Here is a 13,455-nt window from a genome sequence, read left to right as displayed (position 1 = left end):
TATTGATAAAATGGTGAAGGGTTTATAGTGTAGTAATGTAAATGTATAGACTAAGCTGAGAGTTTAGATGTTATAACAGAAGCATATGTGTGCATGTGTGACAGTGGCCCATTGGACAAAAGTATTCACAGTGCAGCAGAAGCAAAGGTGACAGGTCAGAAAAGCAAAATAAACTTTGTGACAACTGTCCATTGGATCAGAAAGTTCTACATTGTCTTGTAACAAAGAATTGTGACTACTTTGACCCATGGCTGACTGTGTGCTCTTTTAAATCTCGTGGCCTTTGAGACTGATGTTTATCTGAGCAATAAATTGTTCTTAGCTCAACTTAGCCCATCGCTTCAATCAAAGCAGTGATAATAATTCCTGGGAATGAGGGGTGGCTGGCCCAGCCTCCCAGAGCTCAGGAGCTCAGAGTGGAGCCACAGCTCCTCAGCTGAGCTCAGCCCTCAGCTCTGAGCCCATCCCTGACCGTGTGGTCAGTGAGGAATGGTGGTGATCTGTTCCAGACAGGATTCCTAAAGGAGCCCAGGCGTTCCTGCTGTTGCTGGGGCACTCACCAGGTGACAGTGGGCCGAGGAAAGGCGTCCACCTTGGCAGCCAGCTTCAGGGACTTGTGTCCTGAGGTGATCTCGTAGTAAGGCCCTTTCTTGTGTGAGACCGTGATGTAGGGTTTTTCTGGAGAGAGAAATGAGCAGGGAGACTTGGAATGGCAGCTCTGGCACAGCACAGAGCTCACACCTGGGATTGCTCTGTTCCCACCTGGGATTTTGTCCAATACAGACCTGCACAGAACCAAATGGATCAGGCTGTTCCCTCAGCTCCCTGTGCAGCCCAGCCTCAGCCAGGAAGGGCTGTTCCCACATGGAGGAATTCACATGGAAAGCAGAGGATATGCCCTTGCATTGCCCCTGGGGCATCTCTTGTCCATGTGCAGCCCACAGGATGGATTTTCCAGGGTCTCAGCAACCACACTTGGTGCCAGCTTTTTCAAACAGTTCAGCTCCCTCAGACATCACAGAATCCCAGAATGGTTTGGGTTGGGAGGGACCTTAAAGCCCACCCAGTGCCACCCCTGCCATGACAGGGACAGCACCCACTATCCCAAAGCTGCTCCAAATCCTGTCCAAACTGGCCTGGGAAACTTCCAGGGATCCAGGGGCAGCCACAGCTGCTCTGGGCACCCTGTGCCAGGGCCTCTCCACCCTCCCAGGATTGAGATTCCTTCCCAATATCCCATCTAAATGTACCTCTTGAATTTGTTTGAAGACATGAGAGCTGACTCTCATTGACTAATTAGAGGTTTTAGATGATTAAGGTTGACTTTATCCCTAGTGCCATCTCAATCAACAGATTTTAGAGCCTGGCATTATCCTCGAAGCTGAGCACTGCTGGTTCCTGGTCCATCCTGGTTTGGCTGCAGCACTCACCATACACGGTGACAGTGACATTGGCCTCCAGCCTGGTGGCATTGAATGTCCTGCAGATGTACAGGCCCCCATCTTCCATGGTGACATTTTCAATTACCAGGCTGCTGCCAGCTTTGTACACCACATCACTCTGGTCCATTGTTCTCCTGGGGTGGGGGTGCTGGGAGACACAAAAAACAGGGTCAGAAGGCAGAGTAAACTGGATGATTGTGCTCACCCTTTCCAAGGCTGCCAGTAAAGGAAAGCAGTGATTCGTATCAAAACCATCACATCTCCCCATCACTGAAATAAATAATATAAAAGGCAGATCAGCAGGAAGAGCTCTTGTGTGAAGTTTCATTATCAAGTCTAATAAGAGAGAGAAGCAGAGTGGAAATGTGGCACTTTGTACTGAATTCTGGGCAGGTAAACAAGGAGATGCCTCCCAGCTCTTCTCCAGGACCAAATCCCAGGATCTCAGGGTAAAACTGCTGCAGGGTCAGAGCTGTGCTCTGAGGGTTTGGTTTTGAGGGTTTTTAAATTTATGTTGGTCACAGTCAGTATTTTTTCTGTATTAAAAACCTCCTGCTTTCTAAAAGAAATATATTATGACAGAAATACAATATATTATGACAGCCAAGTGCCAATGCAAATTCCTGGGGAATTTTAGAAAGCATTATCGCTTTCGATAGGATTTTTGATCCCAGAGATTTGGCCAAGAAGTTTTACATTTATAATGTTAGAAATATAAGGAGAGTTCATAGGAAAACTAATCTTTTCCACCATATGGGGTTCAAGAAACCAAATTCATTCAGTAACACTGTAGTGCTTGGACCTCCATAAATTTTATGTTATATTTTCTGTAGTTTTCTCACTCAAACTCAGAAACAAAATCAGACATTCTTATTTTTAAGGAAACAAATAAAAATTAATCAATTTTTAGGAATCACATTTTACACCTTCCCAAAAGGCTTAGATGTTTCTTTACAATGCATATTTTGCTGAACTAAAAAGAAAAAAAACCCAATTATTTTAATTCTTGGCACCAAACAGACCCAAGAATAAAATCTCAGACAAATGAACTGATCTGGGAAATGATTCCCCCTCTATTTTGTTTTTTTAGGAGAAGTGAGAGGGTTTGGTACCTCAAATGTTAATTCTCTTACTTATTTCTACTTCAAATTTGGCACTTTTGTATTGTATCCACAGAAAGCTCATGACTCAGAATTTACATTTCATTCTTTGGGGATGATTTCCACAGGTTCAGCTGTGTTTTCCTTTGCTTTTTCCTACTTCATAAATACCAAAATAGATGAGGAGATTGACAGCTTACAACCTGCATTTGAGACTTGTCACTGTGAGACAGCCAGGACAGAAGGAATGAAGGAGTTTTTCTTCCCAAAAAGAAGGAAACATGCCTGGCTTTTCTTGCCAGGGTTTATTTAGTGAGGTTTGCAGTTTAATCTGCAGGTTCAAGTAGGGCTGAGAAGTTTGAGATTCATCCAAACACAAAGTTCAATCAATGATAGGCTTATAAATGGGTTGGGTAATTTCAGAAGAAGTAATAATGAGGTTTTCTCATCCCTGTGAATTTTGGGAAGAGGGGGAATGCAGGGATTCCATGCACTCACTGTGCCACGGGGACACGTCCAGATGAACTCGATGCGCCCGTTGATGAAGGTCTCTGCTTTGCACTCCAGCTTGAGAGTTTCTCCAACCAGCAGCTTTCTGGCACTTGCCTTCAGAGCCAGGTTCTGTATTCTGCCCTCTGCAATGGGAGAGGCAAAGCTGTGAGCAGCAGCACTCCCTGCATCAGTCTGGATCCACCACTGGATCCCTGCTGCCATGGACACAGTCAGGAATGGCTGCCCTGCCATGTGCCATGGCTCCAACCCTCTCATCAGCTCCACAGAAAAGAGTTACAAAGGTGGCAAAGGACTCAAAATGACAGGATCCTCTTTTGCTGGACATGAGGCCTGTTACTCCTGCCCTCTCCTGCCCAGCTCCCTTTCCTTCCTGAATGGGAAATCCCAAATCCTTGAATGGGATCTCCAAATTCTTGAATGGGATCCACAAATTCCCCAATAGGATCCCCAAATCCTTGAATGGGATCACCAAATCCCCCAATAGGATCCTCAAGTCTTGCTCTTACACCTTTGTCAATGCCTTAAATACATCAGCTCTGAACTTCCATCAGTTTTTGATGCTAACACCAAAACCACACCTGGGCACTGACAGTAACATGACAGAAAGGGATTTCCTGGGTCCTTCTGAGATGCAGAGGGATGGCCTAAGAGATTTTGTAGGTTTGCATCCATTAGTTTAATAAAAAATTACTCCAACAAGGAATAAAAATGAGAAAGAGAGAGATTTACAGGACTTTTATTTGGCTGCCACAAAATTAACAAGCCTGTTGTTCAAAGCTGAGTGCTGATTGTGTAGAAAGATGCCGTAAGCTAGTGGGAATGAAGTCCAAGTAAACAGAAGATATATGAGGAGATAAAGAACATACATGGAAAACAAAAGGAAAATAAATTCTAATTGGTTTCATATAAATGCCCAGCACTCAAAAATTTAATGTTTAGTTGCTTCAAATTCAGTTTTTAATTATGAGATGAAGCTCAGCTGTAAATCCAAGGGAAATGGTGTAGTAAATCACCAAGAGAAAATCTATAAAAAGCAAAGATGTGAATTAGCAGTGTAGTGAGGTTTTTATACGATGATCGCACGTGGTTAATGACCAGAAGCAAAAAGAAAGCTGCTGTTTGCTTTGTCCTGAACCAGCAGTTGTTTTAATGTAAATACAGCTCAATCCAAGCAAACAAAGCCTTGGTGGGGTTTGAATAAAACACTCCTGTTTTGTACCACCTCAGCACTTGGTCATTTTTCAAAACCAGGAGTGGCTCCAATCCAAGTTCTATTGAATAGGGAGAAAAAAAGGAAGAAGGAGTTTACTTTTAGCATTCCAGCTTGGACTTGCCACAGATGCAGCCCAGGGAGATGGATCAGACAGAGCTGAGGCTGAGCAGGGAGTGACAGCCAGGAGCTGCCAGGGACACTGAGGCACTCACCCAGTCTCTGGGCCATGTAGTAGGAGTTGAAGACGCTGCCGTTGACGTGGGCTGAGCATGTGAGCATCCCAGAGGGCACAAAGGAGTGGGAGGGGATGACAAAGCCTCTCCTGGGGTCCCACACCATCTTCTTGAAGTTGATCTCTGCAGAAGAAGGGTACTGCAAAGGAACAGACACGGAGTGAGAATCCTGTTCCCCTTGGATTGCTCTGCCTTAGGGGCAGGGCAGGGCTTTGGGGTCTCTGTCCACACAGATCTGCAGCAGCAAACAGGAAAGCCCTCCCTAAGGCAGGAGTGTCTCTGAAACTCAGCACTTGGGCAGCCACTTCAGGAGTCCCAGTGCTCTCAGATCTCATGTGTGGGAGTCATTTCCCTCATCCCTTCTTTGGAAATCATTATGCCCATCTTATGTGAATTTTGTGGGGTGATCTTTTCGCAGGTGTTTCCTCCCAGTGCCACATGGAGCTACCACACATTTTCCTCATTGTACTTTAAAACAAGTTAGACTCCTAAAATCAGAATTGTTCACTAACTCACCTGACTGTGGTTACCTATGAGCTCTGGTCTGTGGGCACTCCCCAGATTCTTTCTGTCCCACAGAAGGGGGGAGACACTCTCAGAGCACCTCAGGGATTGCCATAGAAGCAGCCTGGGTGACTTAGGAGTGTAAATCACAGAAATAAAGGGACTAAAGCAATTTTTGGTCTAAATTCATAAATACTTGTAATGTTGTGAGATTCTTGAAAAAAACCCCTCAATTCTGCTTATGAGGAAGAAGTGAGAATAGAAAAGGTAAAGGTGGAAAATAAACTGGAGCAAAAATTCATTTAATGAGAATGAACCCTCCTCTGTCTCCCTTGGACAACACCAGTGTCTCAGATCTCATGTGTGGGAGTCATTTCCCTCATCCCTTCCTTGGAAATCCTTATGCCCATCTTATGTGAGTTTTGTGGGGTGATCTTTTCGCAGGTGTTTCCTCCCAGTGCCACATGGAGCTACCACACATTTTCCTCGTTGTACTTTAAAAACATGTGTGAAGTTAGACTCTCCCAAAATCAGAACTGTTCACTAACTCACCGGAATTAGTGTTCACTAACTCACTAATTCACTCACTCTCCCAAAATCAGAATTGTTCACTAACTCACCTGACTGTTGTAATCTATGAGCTCTGGTCTGTGGGCACTCCCCAGATTCTCTCTAACCCACAGAAGGGGGGAGACACTCTCAGAGCACCCCAAGGATTGCCATGGAAGCAGCCTGGGTGACTGAGGTGTAAATCATAGAAATAAAGGGACTAAAGCACTCTTGGGTCTGAATTCATAAATACTTGTAACGTTCTGAGATTCTTGAAAAAAACCCCTCAGTTCTGCTTATGAGGAAGAAGTGAGAATAGAAAAGGCAAAGGTGGAAAATAAACTGGAGCAAAAATTCATTTAATGGGAATGAACCCTCCTCTGTCTCCCTTGGACAACACCAGTGTTGAGCAGCTTGGCTTTTGTTGGGGGGAATAATCAGTTTATTGTTATTATTAACACACAGGGAAATCCTCTATTTGCTAAAGGGAATGTCATTTACTTTCCAAAAATTTTGAAAATCCTGGATTATAATGTACAAAAGAACTTCATTAAATTAAAAGAGCTCCCTGAAATGCCTGAGGGAGGGTTCAGGGGTTTGCAGGTGGGGAAATGGAAGCACAGGTAGCTCTGGCTTTCCCAGCAGGACACAGGGAGGCTCTTTAGGACTGAGGATGCTCTTTGGAGAGTTGAGATCACTTCTGCCCCAAAAATGAAAAGTTTGGGCAAACCTCAGTGTGCCTGCAGTTACCTTATGGTAATTAAATTTATTTGCTTCTCCCTCCTCCTCCTCACACCCTGGCTGCTCAAAGGTGAGGCAAGGAGAGGTTCTCCTTTTCAGAGAGACCCTGCTTCAGCTTTGGGAGCTAACCAAGGGACTGAAAGCAGGAATTTCACCCCTGATGGAACAGTTTTGCTCCTATTCCTGTTGTGGGCAGCTCCTGTTGGTCTCCCAGCAGTCAGGACTCTGGTTTGGCAGGACAGCTTAAATTGGATTCAGTTTAAACAATCCTCCTGTTCCACACAGCTTGCAGCTTGGGGCTCTGGCACACAAGTGACCAGGCTGGCCTTGGTTTGAGTCAATTGTTACAATTCCAGCATGGACCAAACCCAGAGGAATTCTGGCTGAGGAATTGGTGATGCTGCATTGGAAGGGGGGACAGCCAGACAATCGCTGTCTTTTGGAGCAGCATTTGTTCTGACAGCAGTAGGAAACAAAGATCTCTTGTAAATGCTTTTGAAATAATCAAGCTGTGGCATTTCTGTTTAGAACCATGAGGAAAAATAGGAAAAATTACAGAAAGAGATCTGAAACCTGAGGCATAATCATGCTTTAGCACTCGTGAAGGTCAAAGCTGGAAGTGGCAAATGCACACTGAACCAGATCAGTGACTAAACAGATCTGACATGACGGAAAAAGCTCTTTTTGCCCCGAATTAAAATCACATTAAGCAAAATTAAAAGCCTGAGCTGTGTGTCTTAAGCATGAATTTGTTAATAACAAAGATGATATATTGAGATAGCAGGGATCTGCTTAGTATAAGCAGGAGGTACCTTTCTCTGAGCATGTTTAAAGAGAGTACAATGATTTTAAAGTATAATGGTAACATAAGAAACTTAATTTACGGTGGCAAAGAGTCCATTTTCCACAAGAATAATAAAATGTGATAAAGCTGAACTTCAAGGTTTGGCAGCTCTGCTCCCCAATGCCTGGAGGAAGGGGGAAGGAAAAATAACCCTACTCAGGAGGCCCTTTTCAACACCACACACAGATTAAACATCTTCATAAAATATTCACAAATACCTATTTAAACAATCAAACAAAAGAGCGTCATTGCTGCTCGAAGGAAATCACAGTGGCTTTCCTCCCTTTGAAGTGTTGTCCTCCCTGTCCAGTTGTCTCCTGGAGATTAAATTTGGAAGGAGAGGATGTTCTAAATTTGTCTGATGGGCTGGCTCACCTCTCCTCCCCCTTGCTCACCTCCGCCCCTGTCCTGCCCCGCTTCCTCCCGGCGCTGTGGGGCTGCCTTAGGGCTGCAGCTTTTGTGTTCTTCAAACCCTGCCCTGCATCAGTGTCTCACTCTAAACTCCATCCACAGTGTACTGCCTTCACATTTTGGTCAGACAAAACAATTCTGACTGAGATTGACACTCTACTGCCTCAGGCCCTGAAAAGTATCAATAAAAGTGAATTGGGGACAGCAAACTTGGGGGAATGTGACTTCACTGCCTGAAGCTGGAATTGGAGGATTAACCCCTGGTATGTAAATGGACCAAATTTATAATTGTCTGAAAAACTCATGACCATCATCCATCCTGGGTGTGTCCTTGGTGGTTTCTGCACTGCCCAAGGTGAAGCTATTGAAGGCCTTAAATAAATTCCCACTTTATTCTCTTAATCCTGTCTAGCCTCTGTTCCAGGCAGTCACTGGAGGCATCAGTGGGATTCCCAGCCAGGGCAAAGCCAGCAGTGCCATCCACAACTGGATCCCAGAGCTTCCCGAGGTGCCACATCCCAGCAGTCCCAGCTCCTTTGGGAGCTGTGCCCAACCTCTGCCTCCCTGCCCTGAGCCCCAGCTGCTCAGCCTTGGAGGGGGAAATCTTCTGGGGACAGCTTTTTCTGGGAGACATTTCAGTTGGAGATTTCATTCCAGCAGCCAGGCTGCAGTTTGTGTTTGGAGAAATGACTGGGAATTTAGCTGGGAAGCAGGAAAAACAGGGCTGTCCATCAATAATAAACGTGGAAATGGGAATTCCAAGGCCACCCTGATGCTGCCAGGGTCTGCAGCTCTGCTCCAACCATTAATTTGGTGGAGCAGGCTCAAATCAGAGGGGGATGTTTCATTCTTATAGCCAGAGAGGGAGGTGGTAACACTTATCCAGCCTAAAATGATAACTGGAGAGGAGCCTCTTTCCACACTTTTTTAATCCCTGCTGATGAAATTTAAAATTAGAGATCTCCAAAGCAATAAGGCCCCTGCTGTCCCTCTGCACCTCTACTGGGAGCGTGCCATGGGTGATTCCCGTGATTCCATGTGCTGCCTCCCAGGAGAAGGGGACATCTGAGGCATGGAACTGCCATGAGGAGCAGAGATGCTTAGACCCCTCTCTGCCATATCCAGAACAGCCTCATCCCTCACAGTCCCTCCAGAACAGGCTGGAAAAGGGGCACAGGATGAGCTCCTGTTCCCTTCAGGATTTCCTGAGCTGTCAGACTGGCAGGGGAAGGGAAGGGCACAGAATTCCTGACGTATAAAATGCAGGATTGGAGCCAGGAGACCTCTGTCCTGTTCCTCAGTCCATGACAGGCTAGTCTGGAGTGCAGTTCTGAAACCCTTTAAATGAGTGACTCTATCGACTGATCAGGGCCCAGACCTTAAATTTCCATTTTTATTATCCCAAACAGCCTTGGTCTGCACAGACTGTGCTGTGACCTTGACATTCAGGTGTAACTGCTGCCAAAGGGATGGATGCTGGAGCCATCTATTCCCAAGGCTGAAACTTGGTTTGAATTGATGAAATGAAGGAAAAATGGGCAATTGTTCTAAGGAGGTTCAAGGTATAAAGAGAGAACCTTTCAGAGAGAGCCAGGTGTTATGCAAAGAATTTTGAAGGAAAATAGTGCTTTGTCATCTACCTCTGCCAATTTATGGAGGAACACCAAGCCACAACATAAAAGAAAATGTGCTCAACTCAGCCTAATCCCCAAAAAATCCTTTTTCCCAGTTCAACAGTAACACACTGCAAGAACAGGTTCACGTTTGTGGATTTTCAGGGTCTTTGCTATTATTTATGGAATTTACCCGGCTTTATACCCTTAAATTTTTGGTTTTTCCCACTTTCTTGGTAGCCTAGACCTTGAACTGAGCTTTTCTGAAGCCCCCTCTTACCTGGATGAGCTTGGGTTTGATGTCTGGGGAGGTGACCCGGCAGGGGATCACCACTGTTTTCTTATCATCTGTGATGTAGATGATGTCAGGGTGTTCTGGGTGCATCTCCACAAATGGATTCCTGTAGTCTGCAGGGAAGAGAACACGGATTGGGAAAACTGCTCAGTCACTGGAAGGGCACAGCAATGAGCACTGAGCTGCCCAGAAAGGCTCCCTTGGGGTCAGGACATGCAGTGACACCCTGCCACTGTCACACAGGGGTTGGAGCCAATGACCATTGCATTTAGCCCCATGTTCATCCAGAAATTGCTCAGAATGGCACATTTCTGTGCAGACACATGAAAACTGCATGGATTACCAGCTCAGGATACTTCTGGGCTTTGGGAGCCCCCTGTCCTTCACCTGGGGACAGCAACATGCATTTCTTGACTGATGACAACTGTTGCTTAAGGAATGTCTTGGAAAAGGGTTGTCAGCTGGAATTAACCCTCAGAGAATCAGCTTGGTGCAAAGCTGGAGCTACTTTGCCCCTCAACTCACCCCAGTTTCACTCCCAACCACACCAAGGCAGGGATGGACACAGCAGGGTGGCCATGCTGCCTTTTGTGGGGTTTGGAGGTTCATTTTAGCCCTGAGAACTGGGAGTTTTGTCCTTGGCAGACAAAAGGAACCATGGGCTGCATCAGGAGGAGAGCAAGTGTTGGTTGGAGCTGTGTGTGTGACAGGCCACATTCAGGTGGTGATGGTGTTTTACAAAGGCACTGTGCAAGGACCAGAGGTGTGGGATTTGTGTGAGCACCTGGGACAAGGGGCTGAGGATGAGCACTGGACCCAAGGCAGATAAAGACCCAAAATCTGGCTGATTTCTCTAATTTCTAGTGCTGGTTTTTTTATGCCAGCTTTTCTTCCATGCCACTGGTTTATTCTGGCTGTGCTTTGGCGTAAGGGCATTGCAGGAAACGTTATGTGAGAGAGATTAATTAGAATTAAAACATTAGATCTCTAATCTTCCCACATTTAGGAAGTTTCAGATACACATCTGAACTTTCTGGTCAGGCAGGCCCTGGTTCTAATCAAGCCTTGAGCTGAGAAACCTGATCTTTGAACTATAACTTTGTAGTTTGGTCCAAGCCCCAAAATAAATAGGAATTATTTATACTCATTCCAGTGACTCGTGCACTTTCCCAAAAATGCAAAATTCTCCTGTTGAGTCACATTATGAAAATGTGTTTAGTGTTTATCCCTGCAGCTTAATCCCTCTGCAGTCTTGCTTTCCAGTTGAGCCACACTGGGAGGTATCAAATGTGACAATATTTTTATTCTACTTAAAAGAAGACACTGGATAATTAAAAGGAGATCATTGGGTTATTTGTGATAGGAAAAAGCAGAGAAAGTAGATTTTTGTCTAGTGGCAACAAAGTGCAAAAAGGTGTCAGGGGAAATGCAATCACAATTATTTCTTGTCCTGTGGAGAAAAGGAAGGTCAAGGAATGTGCCACGTCACAGGGGATGGACAAGGGTATACAATGGATGGAAAAGGGTATAGGATAATGATATGGGCCAAGAGGAAATCTGCTGGGGGAAAAATTAGCTTCCTAATACCAAACTATCCACAATTCAGGATCAAATTTTGACTGAAAAGGTGGAAGCACTGAATTTAAAATTATTTCTGCCAGTATTTTTAGAAAGAATTTCAGAATAGCACTGTTAGTTTAAGAAGTAACATAAATCAAAAGAAGGCAGCTAAGCAAATATTAAATAATCCTAAAAGGCAGGAAAATATTGAACTGCGAAATGACTGATGCATCTTAGTCAAAACAGAATATAATGTCTCAAAAATATTTCAAAAAATAATTATATTTTTTTGTTCAGGAAAAAATATAATTATTTAACCCATTCTCCACCATCTTTCCAAAACTCCAAGACTCATCTCTACCAAATCTTCCAATTCACATTGGGGACCTAACATTAATCTACCTTTTTCCAGCTGACAACAGGACAGGTATGGTGTTACTGATGGGAAGGGAAGCAGGGATTTACAGGGCATGTGACAGAAGCTGCATTTCAGTCCTAACTGATTTTTAATAGCAGCCTGCCCCTGAATTGCCACATGTCCAACCAGGGGCTGCAGATCAACTATCCCAGATAAGCTACAATCTGAATTGGAAGCCAAACTAGATAAATCTGAATTTCTACCATCACTTTTTGAAATCTTGATGGTATCTTAAAATCACCATGCTTTTAGCAGCAGCAAGAGGCAGTTTCTGGGTGATAAAGATTGGGAAAAGGAAAGGATGGCTTCAGCTGTGGTGATTGTTAATCAATGTGGGTGCTGGGTCTCCTGGGCATCAATCTCACTGTCTTTAAAAAAATAAAAAGAGGAAAAGGATTTTTATTTTATGGGTTCTCCTCTTTGCTAAGCCAGTGAGGTGTCCTAGAGCAGATGGCTGTGATTTGTGTTATCTCAGTGACTTGTGTTATCTTAGTGACTTGTGTTATCTCATTGCTTTATCCAGTTTATACCCAAGCCTGGAGAGTTCTCTGCTTATGAAAGGGCTTTTCCTTCTCTGCTTCCATCTGCAGTATCAGAGCTCTAAAAAAGGTGGGGATACCTGTGAGTGGGATACCTGTGGATGGATGCCTGTGGGAGCCACTGGGATTGGCCCAGTTGGTCAGAGCAGGGTGCTAATAAAGCCAATGTTGTGGTTTTGATCCCTTTTTGGGCCATTCACTTGAGAGGACTCCATGATCCTTGGGGGTCCCTTCCAACCTGGAATATTCTGTGATTTCAGCTCCTGGAGTGGGGTTCTGCTGTGGCAGCAGCTTGTGAGGCTCTCCTGCTCCAGCTGTGACATGAGAGCCCATGCAGGAGGTGAGGGCTGCACTTTGGCCATCGGGGACAGTGACAGGCCAGGCAGCTGCAGGGGAAGGCCAAGCACCTGGGTCTGTCCCTGAGGCCAGGGAGGCTTTGTTCCCCTCCCTAACTGTGGGACTCTGGGCAGAAGGAAAAAACAATGTCACAGAATCCCAGAATGGTTTGGGTTGGAACCCTGAAGCCCATCCAGTTCCAAGGGCAGAGACATCTCCTACCATCCCAGCTTGCTCCAAGCTCCATCCAGCCTGGCCTTGGACACTTCCAGGAATGGGATAGCCTCAGGTATCTCAGTCATCAAGCACTAAAGAGCCCCAGGACATGAAGAAGAACTCAAACCTTGAGTGTCCTGCTCCAGCTGCTCCAAACCCCCTCCTAAGCAGGAGCAAGGGAAGGAGAGGCTTTCCAGCACTTTCCAGGCAGCTGGGCTGCTCACTTAGCAGATAAGCAAATATGAAGTGGCTCGGCTTTGGGGCTTAACAGAATGGCAAAGGATAAATTCTGAGCTAATCAACTGCCAGCTGATACCTTTGTTATGGTTTGTGCAGACAAAAAACCGAAACCCCTCAGTAGTTCAGGCTGACAGTGGCGTGGACAAATGATCTGCTGGAACATCAGGAGTGTCACTGCCAGCTTTACAACCACGCTCACCACCTCCAGTCCACCAGCAATCAGTTAACTCCTTGTAAAAAAGTCTCTCAGAGACAGAACTTCTTGAAACAAAAGGGACAGGGTCACTTTTCTTTAAAAATGATAACCTCAGCCTGGAGGAAGATCTCCAGTTCCAGGTGGTGTAAATCAATTGCACTCAAGCGTTGCAATCTGGAGAGCTGTGGCATGGGAAATGCAGGTGTTGGCCTCACCCCAGTCACCGGCACTGAACTCTGAGGGGAAATTCCTCAGCAAAGAAACCCTTTATGAAAACAGAGTATTTCCCTGTAGCTTGGCGCATCTGTTCCTCCCGAGCTGGGAAGGTGAAATGCCCTATGAATTTCACCCAGAAAGAAATACCCAGCAACTCCCAGGGATAATTAAAAAGAATGATTTACCGCGGGCTGCAAAGCTCGTTACACGCGAAGAAAGACAAGAGCTGAAGCACGGTGGGGACTTATCAGCTGCAGCCGCAGCTCGGAGCCGAGG

The 13,455-nt window shown here is 45.4% G+C and overlaps 1 protein-coding gene across 3 annotated transcripts in view; it reads right to left on the bottom strand.

The window, feature by feature from the left end:
* LOC102066332 (vascular endothelial growth factor receptor kdr-like) overlaps window positions 1–13,455 on the bottom strand; it is a 132,674-nt gene that overhangs the window by 70,888 nt on the left and 48,331 nt on the right. For all 3 annotated transcript variants that reach the window (XM_074551742.1, XM_074551743.1, XM_074551744.1), the window contains exons 4-8: window positions 9,444–9,571; window positions 4,481–4,640; window positions 3,041–3,177; window positions 1,431–1,590; window positions 561–678 (exon numbers count right to left, since the gene is read on the bottom strand). In XM_074551742.1, coding sequence (XP_074407843.1) covers window positions 561–678; window positions 1,431–1,590; window positions 3,041–3,177; window positions 4,481–4,640; window positions 9,444–9,571 — 703 coding nt within the window. The remainder of the gene's footprint in view (window positions 1–560; window positions 679–1,430; window positions 1,591–3,040; window positions 3,178–4,480; window positions 4,641–9,443; window positions 9,572–13,455) is intronic.

Source organism: Zonotrichia albicollis, chromosome 14, assembly GCF_047830755.1.
Source record: "Zonotrichia albicollis isolate bZonAlb1 chromosome 14, bZonAlb1.hap1, whole genome shotgun sequence".
In the NCBI taxonomy this organism is placed as follows: domain Eukaryota; kingdom Metazoa; phylum Chordata; class Aves; order Passeriformes; family Passerellidae; genus Zonotrichia; species Zonotrichia albicollis.
The sequence above is the reverse complement of the archived record's forward strand: the minus strand, read 5'-3'. Positions and strand labels throughout refer to the sequence as shown.